Here is a 17764-nt window from a genome sequence, read left to right as displayed (position 1 = left end):
CAAAGAACTCTATCAGGCTTGTTAGACACGATCTGCCCTTCACAAAGCCATGCTGACTGTCCCTGATCAGACCATGATTCTCTAAATGCCCATAGATCCTATCCCTAAGAATCTTTTCCAACAGCTTTCCCACCACATATGTAAGGCTCACTGGTCTATAATTACCCGGACTATCCCTACTACCTTTTCTGGACAAGGGGACAACATTCGCCTCCCTCCAATCCTCCGGTACCATTCCCCTGGACAACAAGGACATAAAGATCCTAGCCAGAGGCTCAGCAATCTCTTCCCTCGCCTCATGGAGCAGCCTGGGGAATATTCCATTAGGCCACAGGGACTTATCCGTCCTAATGTATTTTAATAACTCCAACACCTCCTCTCCCTTAATATCAACATGCTCCAGAACATCAACCTCACTCATATTGTCCTCACCATCATCAAGTTCCCTCTCATTGGTGAATACCGAAGAGAAGTATTCATTGAGGACCTCGCTCACTTCCACAGCCTCCAGGCACATCTTCCCACCTTTATCTCTAATTGGTCCTACCTTCACTCCTGTCATCCTTTTTTTCTTCACATAATTGAAGAATGCCTTGGGGTTTTTCTTTACCCTACTCACCAAGGCCTTCTCATGCTCCCTTCTTGCTCTTCTCAGCCCCTTTTTAAGCTCCTTTCTTGCTTCCCTATATTCCTCAATAGACCCATCTGATCCTTGCTTCCTAAACCTCATGTATGCTGCCTTCTTCCACCTGACTAGATTTTCCACCTCACTTGTCACCCATGGTTCCTTCACCCTACCATTCTTTATCTTCCTCACTGGGACAAATTTATCCCTTACATCCTGCAAGAGGTCTCTAAACATCGACCACATGTCCATAGTATATTTCCCTGCAAAAACATCATCCCAATTCACACCCGCAAGTTCCAGCCTTATAGCCTCATAATTTGCCCTTCCCCAATTAAAAATTTTCCTGTCCTCTCTGATTCTATCCTTTTCCATGATAATGCTAAAGGCCAGGGAGTGGTGGTCACTGTCCCCCAGATGCTCACCCACTGAGAGATCTGTGACCTGACCCGGTTCATTACCTAATACTAGATCTAGTATGGCATTCCTCCTTGTCGGCCTGTGCACATACTGTGACAGGAATCCATCCTGGACACACTTAACAAACTCTGCCCCGTCTAAACCCTTGGAACTAATCAGGTGCCAATCAATATTAGGGAAGTGAAAGTCACCCATGATAACAACCCTGTTATTTTTGCTGATGGGTTGAAGGGCCTGTTTCCATGCTGTGTTACTTTGATACTCTATGACCATTCTCCCTAGGGGTGCCAGAAAACCAGATGTCTTTCTAAACCAGATACAGAGGTTCCCGCATTTCTACCCAGGAGAGAAGTCTGTGAATATCTACCATATCTGTACCTCCAATAATTCTATAAACTTCTATCAGTTTCCTCCCAGCCTCCCAAACACTATGCCCTCTCAGCTTTTATACTCAATGCCATGACTGATGAGGGCCTGTGTACCAAAAGCCTTCTTCACTGACCTATCTATCTATGACTCCACTTTAGGGAACTGTGTACTTGTACACCCAGGTCCCTTTGTTCCACATTTCCCTAGACCCTGGTTTTCCCCGTGAAAAACCAACCGGGGTTTGACTTTCTAAGATGCAACACCTCATACTTAGCTGAATGAAACTCTATTTATGATTCCTCAGCCTACTTACCCTGCTGATCACAATTCCCCTGTAATATTTGAACACTTTCTGCACTGTCCACCACTGTGTCATCTGCAAACTTACTAACCTTGCCTTGTACATTCTCGTCCAGGTCGTTGATATAGATGATAGACAACCATGGACCCAGAGCGACCCGTGGGGAACACCACTAATCCAGTCTGAGAAAGAATCTTCCATCACCACCCTCTGCTTTCTACCTTTGAGGCAATTCTCTATCCAAATAGTCAATTCCCCTTGGATCCCATACAAACCAACTTTCCATAACAACCATGTGGAATCTTATCAAAGGCATTACCAAGATCTGTAAAGGCCACATCTACCGCTCTGCCTTCATCAACCTTCTCGATTACTTTAAAAAAAAATCTTAGTCAGATACGATCTCCCGTGCACAAAGCCATGCTGACTACCCCTAATCAAACCTCGTTTTTCCTGATGTATGTATATTTTATTCCACAGAATCCTCTCCAGTAACTGATCTACCACAGATTTAGACTTATTGGTCTATAATTCCCAGTTTTTCTTTGTCATCGTTCTTAAATAAAAGCACAACATTCGCTATCCTCCATTCTACCTGCACCTCACTGGTGGCAAATATAAGACTATAAGATATAGGAGCAGAATTAGGCCAATTAGCCCATCGAGTCTTTTCTGCCATTTCATCATGGCTAATTCAATTTTCCTCTCAGCCCCAATCTCCTGCCTTCTCCCTGTATCCCTTCATGCCCTAACCATTCGAGAATCTATCAGCCTCTGCCTTAAATATACATAAAGACTTGGCCTCAGCAGCTGCCTGTGGCAATGAATTACATAGATTCACCACTGGCTAAAGAAATTCCTCCTCATCTCTGTTCTAAAACGACGCCCCTCTGTTCTGAGGCTGTGTCCTCTGGTCTTTTACTCTCCCACTGCAGGAAGCATCCCTTCCACATCCACTATATCAAGGCGTTTCACCATTCGATAGGTTTCAAAAAGGTCACCTCTCATTCTTCTGAATTCTAGTGAATACAGGCCCAGAGCCATCAAATACCTTTCACATGACAAGCCATTCAATTCTGGAATCATTTTCATGAAATAGCTCAGCCAGGCTCTTAAAATCTCTTCTCTAGCCCTCCTCATGGAAGGGGGAGGGAAAGCAGAGCTGGGGAGGTAACCATGGAGAATTAAACCGTTTACGTCTGTGGAATTTGAATTGGTTTTTTATTGCTACTTGTAGTGAGGGACAGTGGAAAGCTTGTCTTGCAGCCTGTTCGTGTGGGTCTGATCGTTACAGTGATTGGTGCATTGAGGTAGTACAAGGGGAACCGATAACAGAATGCAGAATAAAGTGTAACAGTTACAGAGAAAGTGCACTTCAGGCAGGCAATAAGGTGCAAGACCATAATGAGTTAGATTGCAAGGTCAAGAGAGTCCGTGTTGTGCTGAGCTGTGTCCACAAGTCTCTGCAGTTTCTTGCAGTCACGGGCAAGGCAGTTGCCATACCAAATTATGCTGCACCCAGATGGGATGCTTTCTTTGGTCTGCTAAAAAATGGAATGGTTGCTTCCAGAAAGAGCTGGGGGCATCGAGAGGTACATATGGACTGTAGTCATCCCATTGCTGGCTGTGTTGCTGTCCAGTGCACTGACGGAACCCAGCCCCTCCAGCACTGCCCCTGGCTGCCTCCAATTGGCTGTCTGGCACACCTGCCACCTGAAACCTCCTCTCCATCGGCCAACTGAGGCAGAACCTCCATCTCACTGGTTGCTGGGGACACCTCCCTCATTGGCGTTGAGACTTCTACCTCGGGAGTGGGAGAGCAGGGGATGTATGTCACTGGAAGCCCCCAGCTCCAGTGTGTGTGTGGGTGTGTGTATATATGTGTGTGTTGCTAGATGGAGCCTTTGGTGAGACAGTGGACTCTCTCTTCCCCCTCCCAGGACATTCAGAAGGATCTGGGCAAGTACAAGGCATTGGTGGTCTCCGCCAACCTGAGCGGCCGGGAGCTGGTGCAGTCGGGCAGCGATGAGGCGCGGGGGCTGCAGGACCGGCTGCACTCTGTCAACGGCCACTGGAATCGGGTGTCGCAGGAGCTGCACAACTGCTGGGACAGCCTGCGTGGGGACCTGCTGCAGAGTCAGGTAACTGGGTGCTGTGACCCCTGAACTCTGACCCTGGCAGAGCCAGGTCACTGGGCGCTGTGACCCCTGGACTTTGACTCCTGTTGCAGAACTAGCTAACGGAATGCAGTAACCGCTAAATGCTGACCTCTGAACTCCGCAGAGCCTGATAATGGCACACAGTGACTTTGGCTCTATAGTACCAGGTCACAGGTCCTGGTGACCTGTGAAGCACAGCTCCACAAAGCCAGGGAGTGGGCACTGTGACCTCTGAATGGTAACCTTTAAACCTCGACCCTGTAGAGACAGGTAATGTGAGCAGCCGACCTCACTGACCCCACAGAGCTATGCCAGGTACAGGTGACCCCGCTTTTCGAACGTTCGCTTTATGAAACCTCACTGTTACGAAAGACCTACATTAGTTCCCTGTTTTCGCTAATAGAAGGTGTTTTCACTGTTACGAAGAAAGGCAGCACGCAATAAAAAGGCAGCGCGCGCCCTGAGCAGCCGCTCTCCCCGGATTCGGAACTGCATTCTATGCACCATTGCTTGAACACGTGCCTGTGAGCAGCCGTTTGCAAGATGAGTTCTAAGGTATCAGAAAAGCCTGAAAGATCTCGTAAGGGTGTTACACTTAGCGTAAAACTAGACATAATTAAGCGTTTCGATCGTGGTGAACGAAGTAAGGACAAAGTGAGTTTGGCCTGTGGGAGCTGACGAAGATGATGTTGAAGAGGTTTTGGCATCCCATGCCCAAGAACTGATAGATGAAGAGCTGATGCAATTGGAAGAGGAAAGGATAACAATCGAAACCGAATGAGTAATGATAAAGTACGACTTTAATTTTGAAAGGGTACGTCGGTTTAAGGCATATTTGCAGAATGGTTTGAGTGCTTACAAAGAACTGTATGATAGAAAAATGCGCAAGGCTCAGCAGTCAAGCAAGCCTTCCACACCAGCCACAGCAGACGACGAACCTCAACCTTCAACATCGAGGCAGGCAGTCATAGGAGAAGATGAGCTGCTTGCCCTAATGGAAACAGATGACACCTCAGTGTCTCACCACCCCAACCTCCAGGCCGTGGACAGATACTGATTCGTAGAGAATGCAGCAGTAGCCGGGAGGCACACAGCACATCTTTAAGAAAAAAGCCGAAATAAACATGCTAATTAATTAGGTGTCACCCGGCACGTAATTGTCGGCCCAGATCAGAGACGATTGCCGATTGCGTCGCCTCTAATCTGGGCCAACATTTACATGCCGGGCGGCACCTAATTAATTAGCTTGTTTATTTCGGCTTTTTTCTTAAAGATGTGCTGTATGCCTCCCGGCTACCGCTGTACTCCTGCACGCTTCGCGGATCGGTATCGGTTGCTGCCCGGAGGGTGGGGGCCACTGCACCACCCCAACCTGCAACGAGTCAGCCTAACACACCATCATCAGTGTGCTCGGCACTGTCTTCCTGATTCCCGTAAGTGATACTACACTGTACATACATTATCTCTACTTTATATCGGCTGTGTATTTTTATGTGTTATTTGGTATGATTTGGCAGCTTTGTAGCTTAAAGGTTACTGGAGAGCGCTTGCGTGAGATTTTCTGCCGACAGCGCTTGCATGAGATTTTCTGCCGAGAGCGCTTGCGTGAGATTTTTGGTACAGAGAATGGTTCAGGCAATGATTGTGGAAAAGTATTTCTACTTTATATAGGCTGTGTATTTATCATATCATTCCTGCTTTTAATATATGTTACTGTTATTTTAGGTTTTAAGTGTTATTTGGCATGATTTGGTAGGTTATTTTTGGGTCTGCGAACGCTCACAAAGTTTTCCCATATATATAAATGCTAATTGCTTCTTCGCTTTATGACATTCCGGCTTATGAACCGTTTCATAGGAATGCTTTACCTTCGGATGGCAGGGGAAACCTGTAAATGGGGTGAGCCTGCTCCTTTGGGACGACTGATCTTTGGCCGCGCCCTCTCCACGCTTGTTCACTCTCCCCTTGTCTCTCCCCTGCAGGACGTGTGGTATACCACTCGCTCGGTACAGACGTGGCTGGCTAACTGTGAGGAACGGCGGGAGGGGCTCCGGCCCACAGCTCCCACCCTGGGGATGCAGACCCTAGCACAGCGGCGCAGGGAGTTGCTGGTGGGTGTTGGCGGCCAGGGGGGGTGGTTTCACTGCCTTAGGGTGGGCATCCCCCATAGACACGGGCTTAGCTGCTCACTGCTCGGCCTCCTGTCCCCCGCTTCCCCTCCCCCCCTCGCACGCTCCACCCCACCCTCACTCGCTTTCTGCCCTGCCCTCACCCACCCCGGCGACCCCATTTCCTCACGCCACCAGCACCCCCTCCACGTACACCTTCCGCACATCCCTCGCGCACTCTGCTTCCACCCTCCGTCCCCTCTCGCTCCGCTCCCACCGACATCACCCCTTCCCTCCACTCCCACCCTCTCTGACGCCGCGCTTTCAAATGCAGGCACTGCAGGAGGAGATGCTGGGCCATCAGCCACAGATACTGGGGCTGGAGGAGCTCGGCCGGCGGCTGCTGGACAATCCACAGGGGCCCCGGCAGCGGGAGGCCCGGGAGGAGATCTGTGCCGTTGCCAACAAGGCCCGACTTCTGCTCCAGGGTGTGGCTGGTGACCTGCAGACTGTCGACGAGAGGCTGGTGAGTGCACGGGATGGGGTATGCAGCAGGGGTGATGAGGCAGGGATGGTGAATGGGGGCAGAGGGTGGTTTGAGGGGAATCGAAACCTAGATCATTACATAACAAGCAGGAGAGACAAAGCAGGTTCAGTGGTTGCTGTGTAGTTTGATCTTCAGGCGGCCACACGAGGTTGCTTAATGAGTTCAGAGCCTATGATATTACAGGAAATATGCTGGCATGGATTAAACAGTGGCCCATTGGCAGGAAGGAAAGAGTGGCAATAAAGGGAGTCTTTTCTGGTTGGCTGTTGGTGACTGGTGGTGTTCCACAGGGGTCTGTGTTGGGACCGATTCTTTTTATGCAATATGTCAGTGACTTAGATGATGGAATTGATGGCTTTGTGGATGATACAAAGATACATGGAGGGGCAGGCAGTTTTGAGGAAGTAGAGGGGCTACAGAGGGCTTTGACAGATTAGGAGAGTGGGTAAAGAAATGGCAGATAGAATGCAGTGTCAGAAAGTGTATGGTCATGCACTTTGGTAGAAGAAATGAAAAGGTTGACTATTTTCTAAATGGAGAGAAATTACAAAAAAACTGAGATGGAGAGGGACTGGGGAATTCTTGTGCAGCAGCATTCCCTAAAGGTTAATCTGCAGGTTGAGTCTGAGATGAGGAAGGCAATTGCGATGCTAGCATTCATTTCAAGAAGACTAGAATATAAAGTAAAGGATGTAATATTGAGGCTTTATAAAGCACTGATGAAGCCTCACTTGAGGCATTGAGAGCCATTTTGGGCCCCTTATCTAAGAAAGGATGTGCTGACTTTGAGGAGGGTTCAAATGAAGTTCACAAAAATGATTCTGGAATTGAAAGGTTTGTCGTATGAAGAGCGCGTGATGGCTCTGGGCTTCTACTCACTGGAATTCAGAAGAATGAGCGGTGACTTCATTGAAACCTATCAAAAGTTGAAAGGCCTTGATAGAGTGGATGTGGAGAGGATATTTCCTATGGTGGGAGAGTCCATGACCCAAGGACACAGCCTCAGAATACAGGAGCGTCCTTTTAGAACGGAGGTGAGGAGGAAGTTCTTTAGCCAGAGATTGGTAAATCTGTGGAATTCATTACCGGACCCATTGAGGCCAAGTCAATGGGTATATTTAAGGCAGAGGGTGATGCATGCCAAATTTCTTTAGCTTCTTGGAGAAGTAGAGATGTTGATGAGATTTCTTGGCCATGGCATCAATATGGTTGGACCAGGACAAGTTTTGGTGATGTTCGCTCCTAGGAACTTGGTGCAGCCTTATGACAACCCATTGACTGCTCATCCCTCTCCATCTCAGCACCATTGATGTAGACAGGAGCATGTGCAACCCCACTCCCTACCCTTCCTAAAGTCAGTAACCATCTCCTTTGTTTTGCTGACATTGAGGGAAAAGTTGTTGCTGTGATGACCTGAGGGGAAACCTTTCCAAGCTGAGGGTGCTGGGTGTAGGGAACATGCTGCCTGAGGAAGTAGTCGAGGTAGGTAAGGGAGGACAGCCTCTCCCCACTGACCAGGTCTTCAGAAGAATTCCAGCCCACCCGGTATGGTTCTCAATCCCCCATCCCAGCAGCTTTGAGAGATCTCTGGATGTGGGCCCCAAGATCCTTCTGTTTCTCCACATTGCCAAAAATTCTGCCATTAACCCTGTACTCTGCCTTCAAACTCAACCTTCCATAGTGAATCACTTCACACTTTTTGGGATTGAACTCCATCTGCCACTTCTCAGCCCAGCTCTGCATCCTGTCAATGTTCCACAACCACAACTATCCACAACACTACCAACCTTTCTGTCAGTGGCAGACTTACTAACCCACCTTCCACTTCCTCATCCAAATCATTTATAAAAATCACAAACAGCAGAGGTCCCAGAACATAACCCTGTTGTACACCACAGGTCATCGACATCCGGACAGAATACTCTCCATCTACAACAACCCTCTCTGCCTAATGAGAGCAAGTCAATTCTGTATACACACAGCCAAGTTTGCCTGGATCCTATGCCTCCTGACTTTGTGAATGAGTTTTCCATGGGAAGCCTTATCAGTTACTACAATTTTTATATATATACCACATCTACTGCTCTATATCAAGGTGCTTTGTCATATCCTCAAAGAATTCAATCAGGCTCATGACCTGCCCCTCACAAATCCATGCTGACAATCCCTAATCAGACTACGATTCTTCAAATGCTTGGAAATCCTGTCTCTAAGAATCTTCTGCAATAATTTTCCCATCACTGAACTAATATTCACTGTCCATAATTCCCAAGGTTTCCTTGAACAGCTGTGTGCATACATCTATTGATGCTTCTGGACACATCTTCAGTGATGTTCCTGGAATCATCGGGTGTTTCAGGTCTTTCAACATCATACAACCTCCTCCAGGTGACCCAGCCAGGGCTGATCAGACCCCAGCTTGTGTCCAGATGGCTAGCTACTTATGACTCCATGGCTCCCCTCTTTTGAGCCACAGCCATCTTGAGGCCCTCTCTGCCACATCAGTGGTACTGCGGATGGCTCTCCTCTTCCTCTCTCCCTCGATGCCCAAAATGCTGAAGGCTCTAACTAAAGAACGGGCTACGAATCCCCTACAACCAATCTCCACTGGGAGACACCTTGCTCTCCATCCAGCCTGCTGACAGTTGCTGACAAGTCCTGTGTACTTGGAGAGCTTCCTTTCAAAGGCCTCTTCCAAGCGATCTTCCCATGGGACTGTCAGCTCCAGCAGCACCACTTGCTTAGTAGACTCAGACACTAGGACAATGTCTGGTTGCAGGGTGGTGGCTGCGATATGGTTGGGGAACTTCAGCTGCCGTTCGAGGTCCACCAACAGCTGCCAGTCCCTTGCAGAGGTCAGAATGCCTGCAGATGTTCTTTTGGCAGGTATTGGCTGCTCCCCAGCTCTGACAAAGGCAATGGTCTGCTTGGAGGGTCGGGACCACTTCACCCACTCAACTCCTGCGCTGACGGCTTCAGCGATGGTTTTCAGGACCTGATCATGCCTCCACCTGTACCGTCCCTCACCAAGTGCCCTTGCGCAGCCGCTGAGGATGTGCTCCAGGGTTCCTCGCTTGGAGCACAGTGGGCACACAGATGACTCTGCCTTGCCCCATGTGTGCAGGTTTGATGGGCTTGGAAGCACATCGTACACTGCCTGGATGAAAAATTGGTTGCGGTGTGGTTCGGCTTTCCAAAGATCAGCCCAGGTCACTTTCCTCTCAACTGCATTCTCCCATCTTGTCCAAGCTCCCTGTTGCTTCATTCCCACCGCCTTGCAGGCTCTCATCTCCTCCACTACTGCTCTCACCTCCTCCTGAACCAGACGGCGCCTTTCCTTCCCTCTGGTGTCCATTTGGGGAGTTGGAAAGGATCCTAGCCTAGCTCGGCCTTGTGTGACCACTCCCACCAGCCTCCTGTGACACAGCCTCGCCTCTGCCTCCTGAATAGCTTCCTCTGCCCTCCACTTCCTGCCAGTCCTCACTTGGATCCCTGCTCTAGCCACCTTCGGGACACTTGAGTCCCTATACTGTAGCACTTCTCAGGCTCTTGTTACCTTGAATTCTTCCTCCAAGGATTTGAAGGGCAGTTGCAGTTTGTTGTGGTGTCCATAGAGTGCGATGCTGCTCAGACTCTTTGGCAGCCCTAGCCATCTCCTGAGGTGGTTGCTAACCCTCCTCTCTAAGGTTTCGACCATCACGATCGGAACTGCATAGACGAGGAGGGGCCACAGGATTCTGAGAAGAATGCCATGCTGATACACCCAGGCTTTAAACTTCCCAGGTAGGCCAGACTTGTCCACAGATTTCAGCCAGCCCTCCAACTCGGTGCAGGTTGCCTGAATGGATGTTGTGTCCCTTAAAGAGAAAGAATATCATTTGCCACCCTCACTGTGTCTGCTCTTTCTTGCCACAGGATGCCAGTTCTTTCATATCTGCTGAAGAGCTGGATGTTACGGTGGTCCCACAGACTAGCACCCCATTGCGACATATGTCGGTAAGTGTTCCCTCCCGTCTGGGTCTGGTGCACAGCCATTCCGCGCACATCCAGTCCCTCTCTCAGTCCTCCCCTATCATCCACTCCCGTCCATCGCTGTTCACGCCCCCTCCCACAATGTGACCCACCCTCCATCCCTCCCACCCTCAGAACCAACCCTCTGATGTGACTCTCCCTCAGTACCGCCCCTCCCTATAGTCTGAACCTCACCCCCTCCAGTACTGCCCACCCCCACGGTGATTCACTGGGTGATTTTGATGTGTTCCAGGGTTTGAAGGAAGCTCCACCTGTCTCCGCGCAGAGGTGAGTACTGGGTGAGGTCACTGAATGGGGGGTGAGGGGTCAGAGGGTCACTGGGCAGTGCGGTGGGGGGGGGGTTCCAAGGGTCACTGGGCAGAAGAAGCGGAGTCAGGGATCACTGCACGGTGGGACGGGGAGGTTGGGCTCTGCTTCTTTCAGTCCACCCTTTCCTGATGTTCACAGTGTCCTGACTTCATTTGGAGAGACTGGCTCGATTCTCTGCCCCCACTCTCCTCTCCATTTAATTGACATGTCTATGGGGGGGGGGAAGGTTTGAAGAAAAGGGAAAGTAGGGATGAGGGAGGGAAAATGAATGGGTCAAGAGGGTAGGAGAGTGAGAGGACTGGAGATGGAAGGAGGGGAAGGGGGTGTAGGGGAGGGGATGGGGTGGTGTGAGAGGGGTGGAGGGGTTGGGGGAAGGGGCCTGTTAGGTGAGTTGGGGAGGTGTGGGGGTATGTGAAAGAGGAGGAGGGTCTGGGGAGGGGAGGTGTCATGTGGGATGGGGGTAAGGAACTGAGAGAGAAGGGGTTGAGTGGATGTAGGGAGAGGTGGGAATGGAGAGGGGATGGGGGGGGGATCTGTGTTGTGGTGGGTATAGGGATGAGTAGGTATGGAGGGGGCCAGTGAGAGCAGGTTTGAGTCAGGGAGCAGATCTATGGGATGGGTGTGAACCATGAGTTGCTGGTCTGGTCTGTGGGGGCAGGAGATGAGGGATGAAACATTTTGAGTATAGACAGGGTTGGAAACAGGGCAAGAGAGATGGGAAGGAGATGTTGTGGGGAGGCGGGGAGGTGGGGCCAAAATGTTGGGGGGGAGAGAGGACAAAGGAGACATTTTGAGGACAGGTGGAAACAGGGAGAGGAGATGGGGAGGCAGCAGATGGAGTGAGATGGTAGGAGAGGAGACATTGGAACATTATGGAGATGGGAGGTAGGAGATGAGGGAGATGTTGGGGGGAGAGGGAGAAGGAGATGAAGTGAGGTGGGAGACAGGGGAGATGTTAGTCCTCCTGGAGGAGATTGACCTACTCACTGTCTCTCTCTGCCCCCCAGGTCAGCGCCAGTGACAGTGGAGCAGACCTCCCCAAGGGAACGGCCCTTCCTGGGCCGGGTGTTGAGGGCAGCCCTGCCCCTCCAGCTGCTCCTCCTCTTCCTCCTCCTCCTTGCCTCCCTCTTGCCCCTCCAGCAGCCTGAGTACAGCTGCTCTGTTGCCAATAACTTCGCCCGTTCCCTCTATCCCATGCTGCGGTACACACATGGACCCCCACCCACTTGAACCCAGCCACGGGACTCTTGCCTACCTGACTCGACCTTCTGAACCCTGACCACCTAACCCCATCACATTTTTTGCCCCTGCCCAATCAATCTCTCTCCCTCCCCTCTCTCTCTGTCCCTCTCCCTCTCTCCTCCCTCCCTCCCTCCTCTCTCCCCCTCCCCCTCCCCTCTCCCTCTCTCCCTGGCTCCCTCTCCCCTCCCCCTATCTTCCACACCTCCTCCCTCCTTGGCCACAACTTTCTCTCTTTCCCTGGCCTTCTCTCTCTCTCTCTTTCTCTCCACCCCCTTGGCCACCCCTCCCTCCCTCCCTCCCTCCCTCCCTCAGCCCCCACTCTCTTTCTTTTTCTCCCTCTCTCTTCTCCTCCTCCACCCCCAGTAACTGAATGGTGTAAATGGTTCTGTAGTAGCAGCCCCCAACCCCAGGCTGTGCCTGACTGCGTTGAAGCCGTGCAACGGCTGTTTAAATTTCTGGGAAATATTGTTTAGTGTGAAAGCGATTTCTATATTGTACAGTCTAAGGTTTTTATTAGTGGGAATCCGGGAAGTGAAGATGGATATGTAGGGATCTAGGATTACCTGCCCATCGTGTAATAACTCATCATGTCCGCTGTTATTGCGGGGGGCAGCAACTGTATGTATTAATAAGCAATAAACTCTGAATGGATCAACAACCCAGCAGACAGTCTCATTGGCTGTGCAAGGTGTGAGTGTGTGAAGTGCGGGCAGGGGGCCATTCCTTTCCCAATACCGCCCCTCCCCCAGTGAGGATCCGCACCCTGGGATGTGGGGGACAAACCTTTGCTGCGTTGCGATGTCCATTGAGGTCATGGCTCGGACTTGGTTGCTTTCTTTTTAAGATTAGTAGGGATTTTATTAGGACAGTGAGGAGAGGGTGTTAGGGGACAGGGCAGGAGCTAGCGTGGGGCGCTCCAGGGTCAAGGGGCCAGTGATCCCCGTGAATGACAGTGGTCAGCAGGCCCTGAGGATGACAGGTCCTGAGTGCCCCCCACCCCCCCCCCCAGCCATCAGCGGGTCCTGGGGTTAGAAATCAGTGAGCGCCAGTGCAGGCTGCCCCCTCAGGTTGTTAACAGAAACGACTCATTTCACTGTGTGTTTCGATGTACATATGATAAATAAATACATGAAGCTGAATTGAATTTCTGCACTTACTTGGAAGCCGGTGGCCATGTCCCAGCCAGGCTGTGGTGAAAAGTCCTTGTTCCACACTCAGTAATGTCTCTCTGATAATTAACTATAACTGCTGACTGAATCTCCCAGCCCTCGACTTGCACCAAGTTCAGTCCTAGATGAACGAACAGCTGATGGAATTGGTGAGAGGCTGACCCCACCCCACCCTAGAACAGTGGGGCCTTTCTCCGCTCCCACGGGAACGGGGACTGAGGAGGTATAATTTTTGGCTCCAGGCTGATCAATGTGGACTTATTCAATGCTGCCAGTTCTGGTGTCAGAGAGGGACTGAGTCCCGAGATGGATGGCTTTTTGCTGGCGCGCAGTGCGGACATTGCCTGCCAACACTCTCCAAGCAAATATTTTTAATAAGCAAATTTATTATTACGTTCTTAACTACAGTTGAATCTGGGACATGAATTATTTGGGATGTGTCTAATGGGATCCAGGTTTCCAGATGGCAGAGCAGATAGATAGTGAGACAGGAAGGAGGTGGTCTGGACGAAGACTGGAAGCATTTATCTCCGAAATATCCTGCAACCCTGTCTCTGGTGTGTGAACACACAGAGTGGTGGGAAACCTCCATGGGTCCTGCACCCTTGGACCATCTACCTACCATCAAGTTTTGCTGAAGATTCCTTCTCATCCGAGCAGCTCGACAAGATACTTAGTTCTCACACGTACAGTGAAATGGAACAACCTCAAAGGTAGTCATCTCGGGAGTGACAGTGAGTATAGGAATAGAATGAGGTGGAGGATAAATGCGTGGTTGAGGGACTGGAGCAGGGGGCAGGGATTCAGATTTCTGGATCATTGGGACCTCTTTCAGAGCAGGCGTGACCTGTACAAAAAGGACGGGTTGCAGTTGAATCCAAGGGGGACCAATATCCTGGTGGGGAGGCTTGCTAAGGCTATTGGGAAGAGTTTAAACTAGAATTGCTGGGGGGTGGGAACCGAACTGAAGAGTCAGTTGGCTCACAAACTGGGTTGAGAAGTGGCAGATGGAGTTCAACCGAGCTAAGTGTGAGGTGGTTCATTTTAGTAGGTCAAACATGATGGCAGAATATAGCATTAATGGTAAGACTCTTGGCAGTGTGGAGGATCAGAGGGATCTTGGGGTCCGAGTCCATAGGACACTCAAAGCTGCTGCGCAGGTTGACTCTGTGGTTAAGAAGGTCTACTGTGCATTGGCCTTCATCAATTGTGGGATTGAGTTTAAGAGCCGAGAGGTAATGTTACAGTACTGTGTCACCTCACTACAGGAAGGATATGGAAACCATAGTAATGGTGCAGAGGAGATTTACAAGGACGTTACCTGAATTGGGGAGCATGCCTTATAAGAATAGGTTGAGTGAACTCGGCCTTTTCTCCTTGGAGCGACAGAGGATGAGAGGTGACCTGATAGAGGTTACAAGATAATGAGAGGTATTGATCGTGTGGATAGTCAGAGGCTTTTCCCCAAGGCTGAAATGGCTAGCATGAGAGGGCATAGTTTTAAGGTGCTTGGAAGTAGGTACAGAGGAGATGTCGGGTAAGTTTTTTACGCAGGAAGTGGTGAGTGTGTGGAATGGGCTGCCGGCGACAGTGGTGGAGGCGGATACGATAGGGTCTTTTAAGAGACTGCTGGATAGGTACACGGAGCTTAGAAAAATAGAGGACTATGGGTAACCCTAGGTAATTTCTAAGGTAAGGACATGTTCAGCACAGCTTTGTGGGCTGAAGGGCCTGTATTATGCTGTAGGTTTTCTATGTTTCTAACCAACACAACCTAGAGAATGGGTTGCCACACGCTCCAGGGAACACTTTAATCTTTAGACCACAAGTCATAGAAGCAGGACTAGGCCATATGGCCCTTCAAGTCTGCTCCGCCTTTCCATCATGTCTGATTTATTTTCCCTCTCAATCCCCATTCTCCTGCCTTCTCCCTTTCACCTTTGACACCCTTTCTAACCTATTATGTATACTCAGTGACTTGACCTCCACAGCCATCTGTGGCAATGAATTCCACAGATTACCCTCTGGCTAAAGAAATTCTCCTCAATCTCTGTTCTTAAAGGGACATATTTCTATTGTGAGACTGTGCCCTCTGGTCCTAGACTCCTCCACTATAGGAAACATCCTCTTTACGTCCACTCTAGGCCTTTCAATGAGATCCCCCTCCCTCCCTATTTCTCCTGTATGCTTCGATGTACATGTAACAAATTAAGCTCATCTCCCTTTCTTGGTCTGTGAATTGGATAAGAGTTTTGCGCATACTTCCACCTCTGTCACACCACTGACGCCAGCGTTTAATGTTCATAAAAACCCTTTGTCGGGTTAGTATCGACCTGTTAAACTAACATTAGTGGTGACATATTGTTGGAATCCATTCTCCAGATTAATCAGCAGTCAGCCTGGACTTGTTCAATGATAGCTGTTTCTGGCTAATTAGGTTCAATTTCTTGACAAAGGAACAGGAGGTTGTGGATGGGCGGTGGGGGGGGGGGTGCTTTTGATGCGCTCCACCTGGAAATTAAGGAGACTTTGGCATTTAAGAAAACTTTAGGAGACTCAACACATCACAGTCCCATAAACAAGACATTCGGCAGATGCTGGAAACCTGGAGCTACACACACAAAATGCTGGAGGAACTCAACAGGTCAGGCAGCATCTATGGGGAAGAACAATCAATCAGCTTTTAGGGCCGAGACCCTTCAGCGGGTCTGGAAAGGAAGGGGGAAGAAGCCAGCAGAAGAAGGCAGGAGTACAAGCTAACCAGGTGAGTGGGCAGGGGAGGTTGAGAAGCTGGTGGAAGAGTTAAAGGGCTGGAGGAGGATGTGGGTCATGGGAGAAAGGGAAGGTATAAGAACCAGAATGGGGAATAGAAAAACAGAGGAGGGAGGGTGGAGAAATTACTGGAAGTTAAACGAAACCAGCCTCCACTCCATGGACTACTTACACTTCTTGCTGCCTCGGTAAAGCAACCAGCATCATCAAAGACCGCCCCCCCCCCCCCCACCACAATACACTGTGTAGTGATCTGATCTGTATAAATAATCTGCAAGGCAAGTTTTTCCACTGTATCTGGGTATGTGAGATAATGATAAACCAATACAAGGTCTCCAATGATCTTGGAATCTAAAGGAGAATGGCGAATTGAGTCCAAAATTAGCCAAGTAATGGGAAGCCACGGGTTGGTGGTTGGGAGGGGGTGGGGTTGCAGTTTGTAATGTTGGATGGCTGCTTCTGTGACAGGAAAGGTTTTACCGGGGCGGAGGTGGTCCACTCTACTTAAACAACAGGAATCCTGCAGATGCTGGAAATTCAAGCAACACACATCAAAGTTGCTGGTGAATGTAGCAGGCCAGGCAGCATCTCTAGGAAGAGGTACAGTCGATGTTTCAGGCCGAGACCCTTCCTCCCTGACGAAGGGTCTCGGCCTGAAACGTCGACTATACCTCTTCCTAGAGATGCTGCCTGGCCCACTCTACTTAGTTGCTTTTCTATACCGTGCATTAATGATTTTAGCTCGTGCGGCAAGTGGAATTGAACCCAAAGGCATGTGAGGTTATGCATTTTGGGAGCTGGCAAGAACAAGAGGACACTTTATATAGAGAGATAAATAATTTTATGCAATCAACAATACACAGCTGTAAAATCCATCTGGTTGTTAACATTCATTGCCACAGAGTTGCGGGCTGCAGCAGAGAAAATATACATTCATGAGGGCAGCGGTCTGATTAAAGGATGGGTCAGCCGTGCCCCTGGCCTGCGGTGAGAATAACAGATGCAAGGTGTGGGGCTGCAGGTGTGTGGATGGGGAACAGCTGGATCGCCCTGGCAAATGGCTGACAGATTCTGCTTGGAGGAGAGTTGGGGGTAGGAGGAGGGGGCTCAGGGTGGGACTGTCCATAACGGGGCAGAGGTAGTCAATTATGGGGCGGGGTTGGCCGGTACCGAGTCCTGGCTGAGGGACAGGGGAAAGGGTCGGAAGGTGGTGTTTGGGCTCTGTCAAGGCCGGATCTTGGAACCACCCCTGCCCCCCCGCCACCCTTGAGGAGTAGGGTCCACCAGCCCAGGCTGATCCTAGCAGGGACAGATGAAACTCCCATGATCCATCCTGTTACTCAATACTTGACCGGAAGGTCTGGCTGATGAGGACAGCTGCTCCCCTGGGGACTGAGGGGATGGTGGGAGGAGGGATAGAGAGAGGAGGTGATGTGAGGCCAGTGATGGTCTGTGCCTGTGGTGGGGTACACACAAGAGCGGTTGTAACAGTTGGTCTCCAGGGTGGGAAGGTGGGAGAACGACCCTCCCCTCCCCTCCCCCCAGCTCTATAACCCAGCCCCATGCCCCCACCCAGCTGAGTATCCCAGGTGGTGGATGGACTGGGGTGCTGGAGGGGGGGTCACAGATTCCCTGCAGCCAGCTTTCTCAGGAGTGGTGGTGGCAGAGAAGGAGCAGAGGTCACCCCTCGGTGACCCAGGGTCAAGGGTAA

General features: G+C 50.3%; 1 protein-coding gene across 5 annotated transcripts in view; it reads left to right on the top strand.

Moving 5' to 3' along the window:
• Positions 1-13267, top strand: part of LOC134345253 (nesprin-2-like) — a 276033-nt gene extending 262766 nt beyond the window's left edge. For 4 of the 5 annotated variants that reach the window (XM_063045636.1, XM_063045664.1, XM_063045656.1 and 1 more), the window contains 6 exons: positions 3656-3856; positions 5857-5985; positions 6317-6508; positions 10445-10525; positions 10794-10828; positions 11878-13266. In XM_063045636.1, the coding sequence (XP_062901706.1) occupies positions 3656-3856; positions 5857-5985; positions 6317-6508; positions 10445-10525; positions 10794-10828; positions 11878-12100 (861 nt within the window). In that variant the 3' untranslated portion in view covers positions 12101-13266. Of the gene's footprint in view, positions 1-3655; positions 3857-5856; positions 5986-6316; positions 6509-10444; positions 10526-10793; positions 10829-11877 lie in introns of all 5 variants that reach the window. The other variant, XM_063045672.1, reaches the window with a different exon arrangement.
• Positions 13268-17764: the final 4497 nt, after the last annotated feature.

The sequence above is a fragment of the Mobula hypostoma genome, chromosome 1 (assembly GCF_963921235.1).
Source record: "Mobula hypostoma chromosome 1, sMobHyp1.1, whole genome shotgun sequence".
NCBI lineage: Eukaryota > Metazoa > Chordata > Chondrichthyes > Myliobatiformes > Myliobatidae > Mobula > Mobula hypostoma.
The sequence above is the reverse complement of the archived record's forward strand: the minus strand, read 5'-3'. Positions and strand labels throughout refer to the sequence as shown.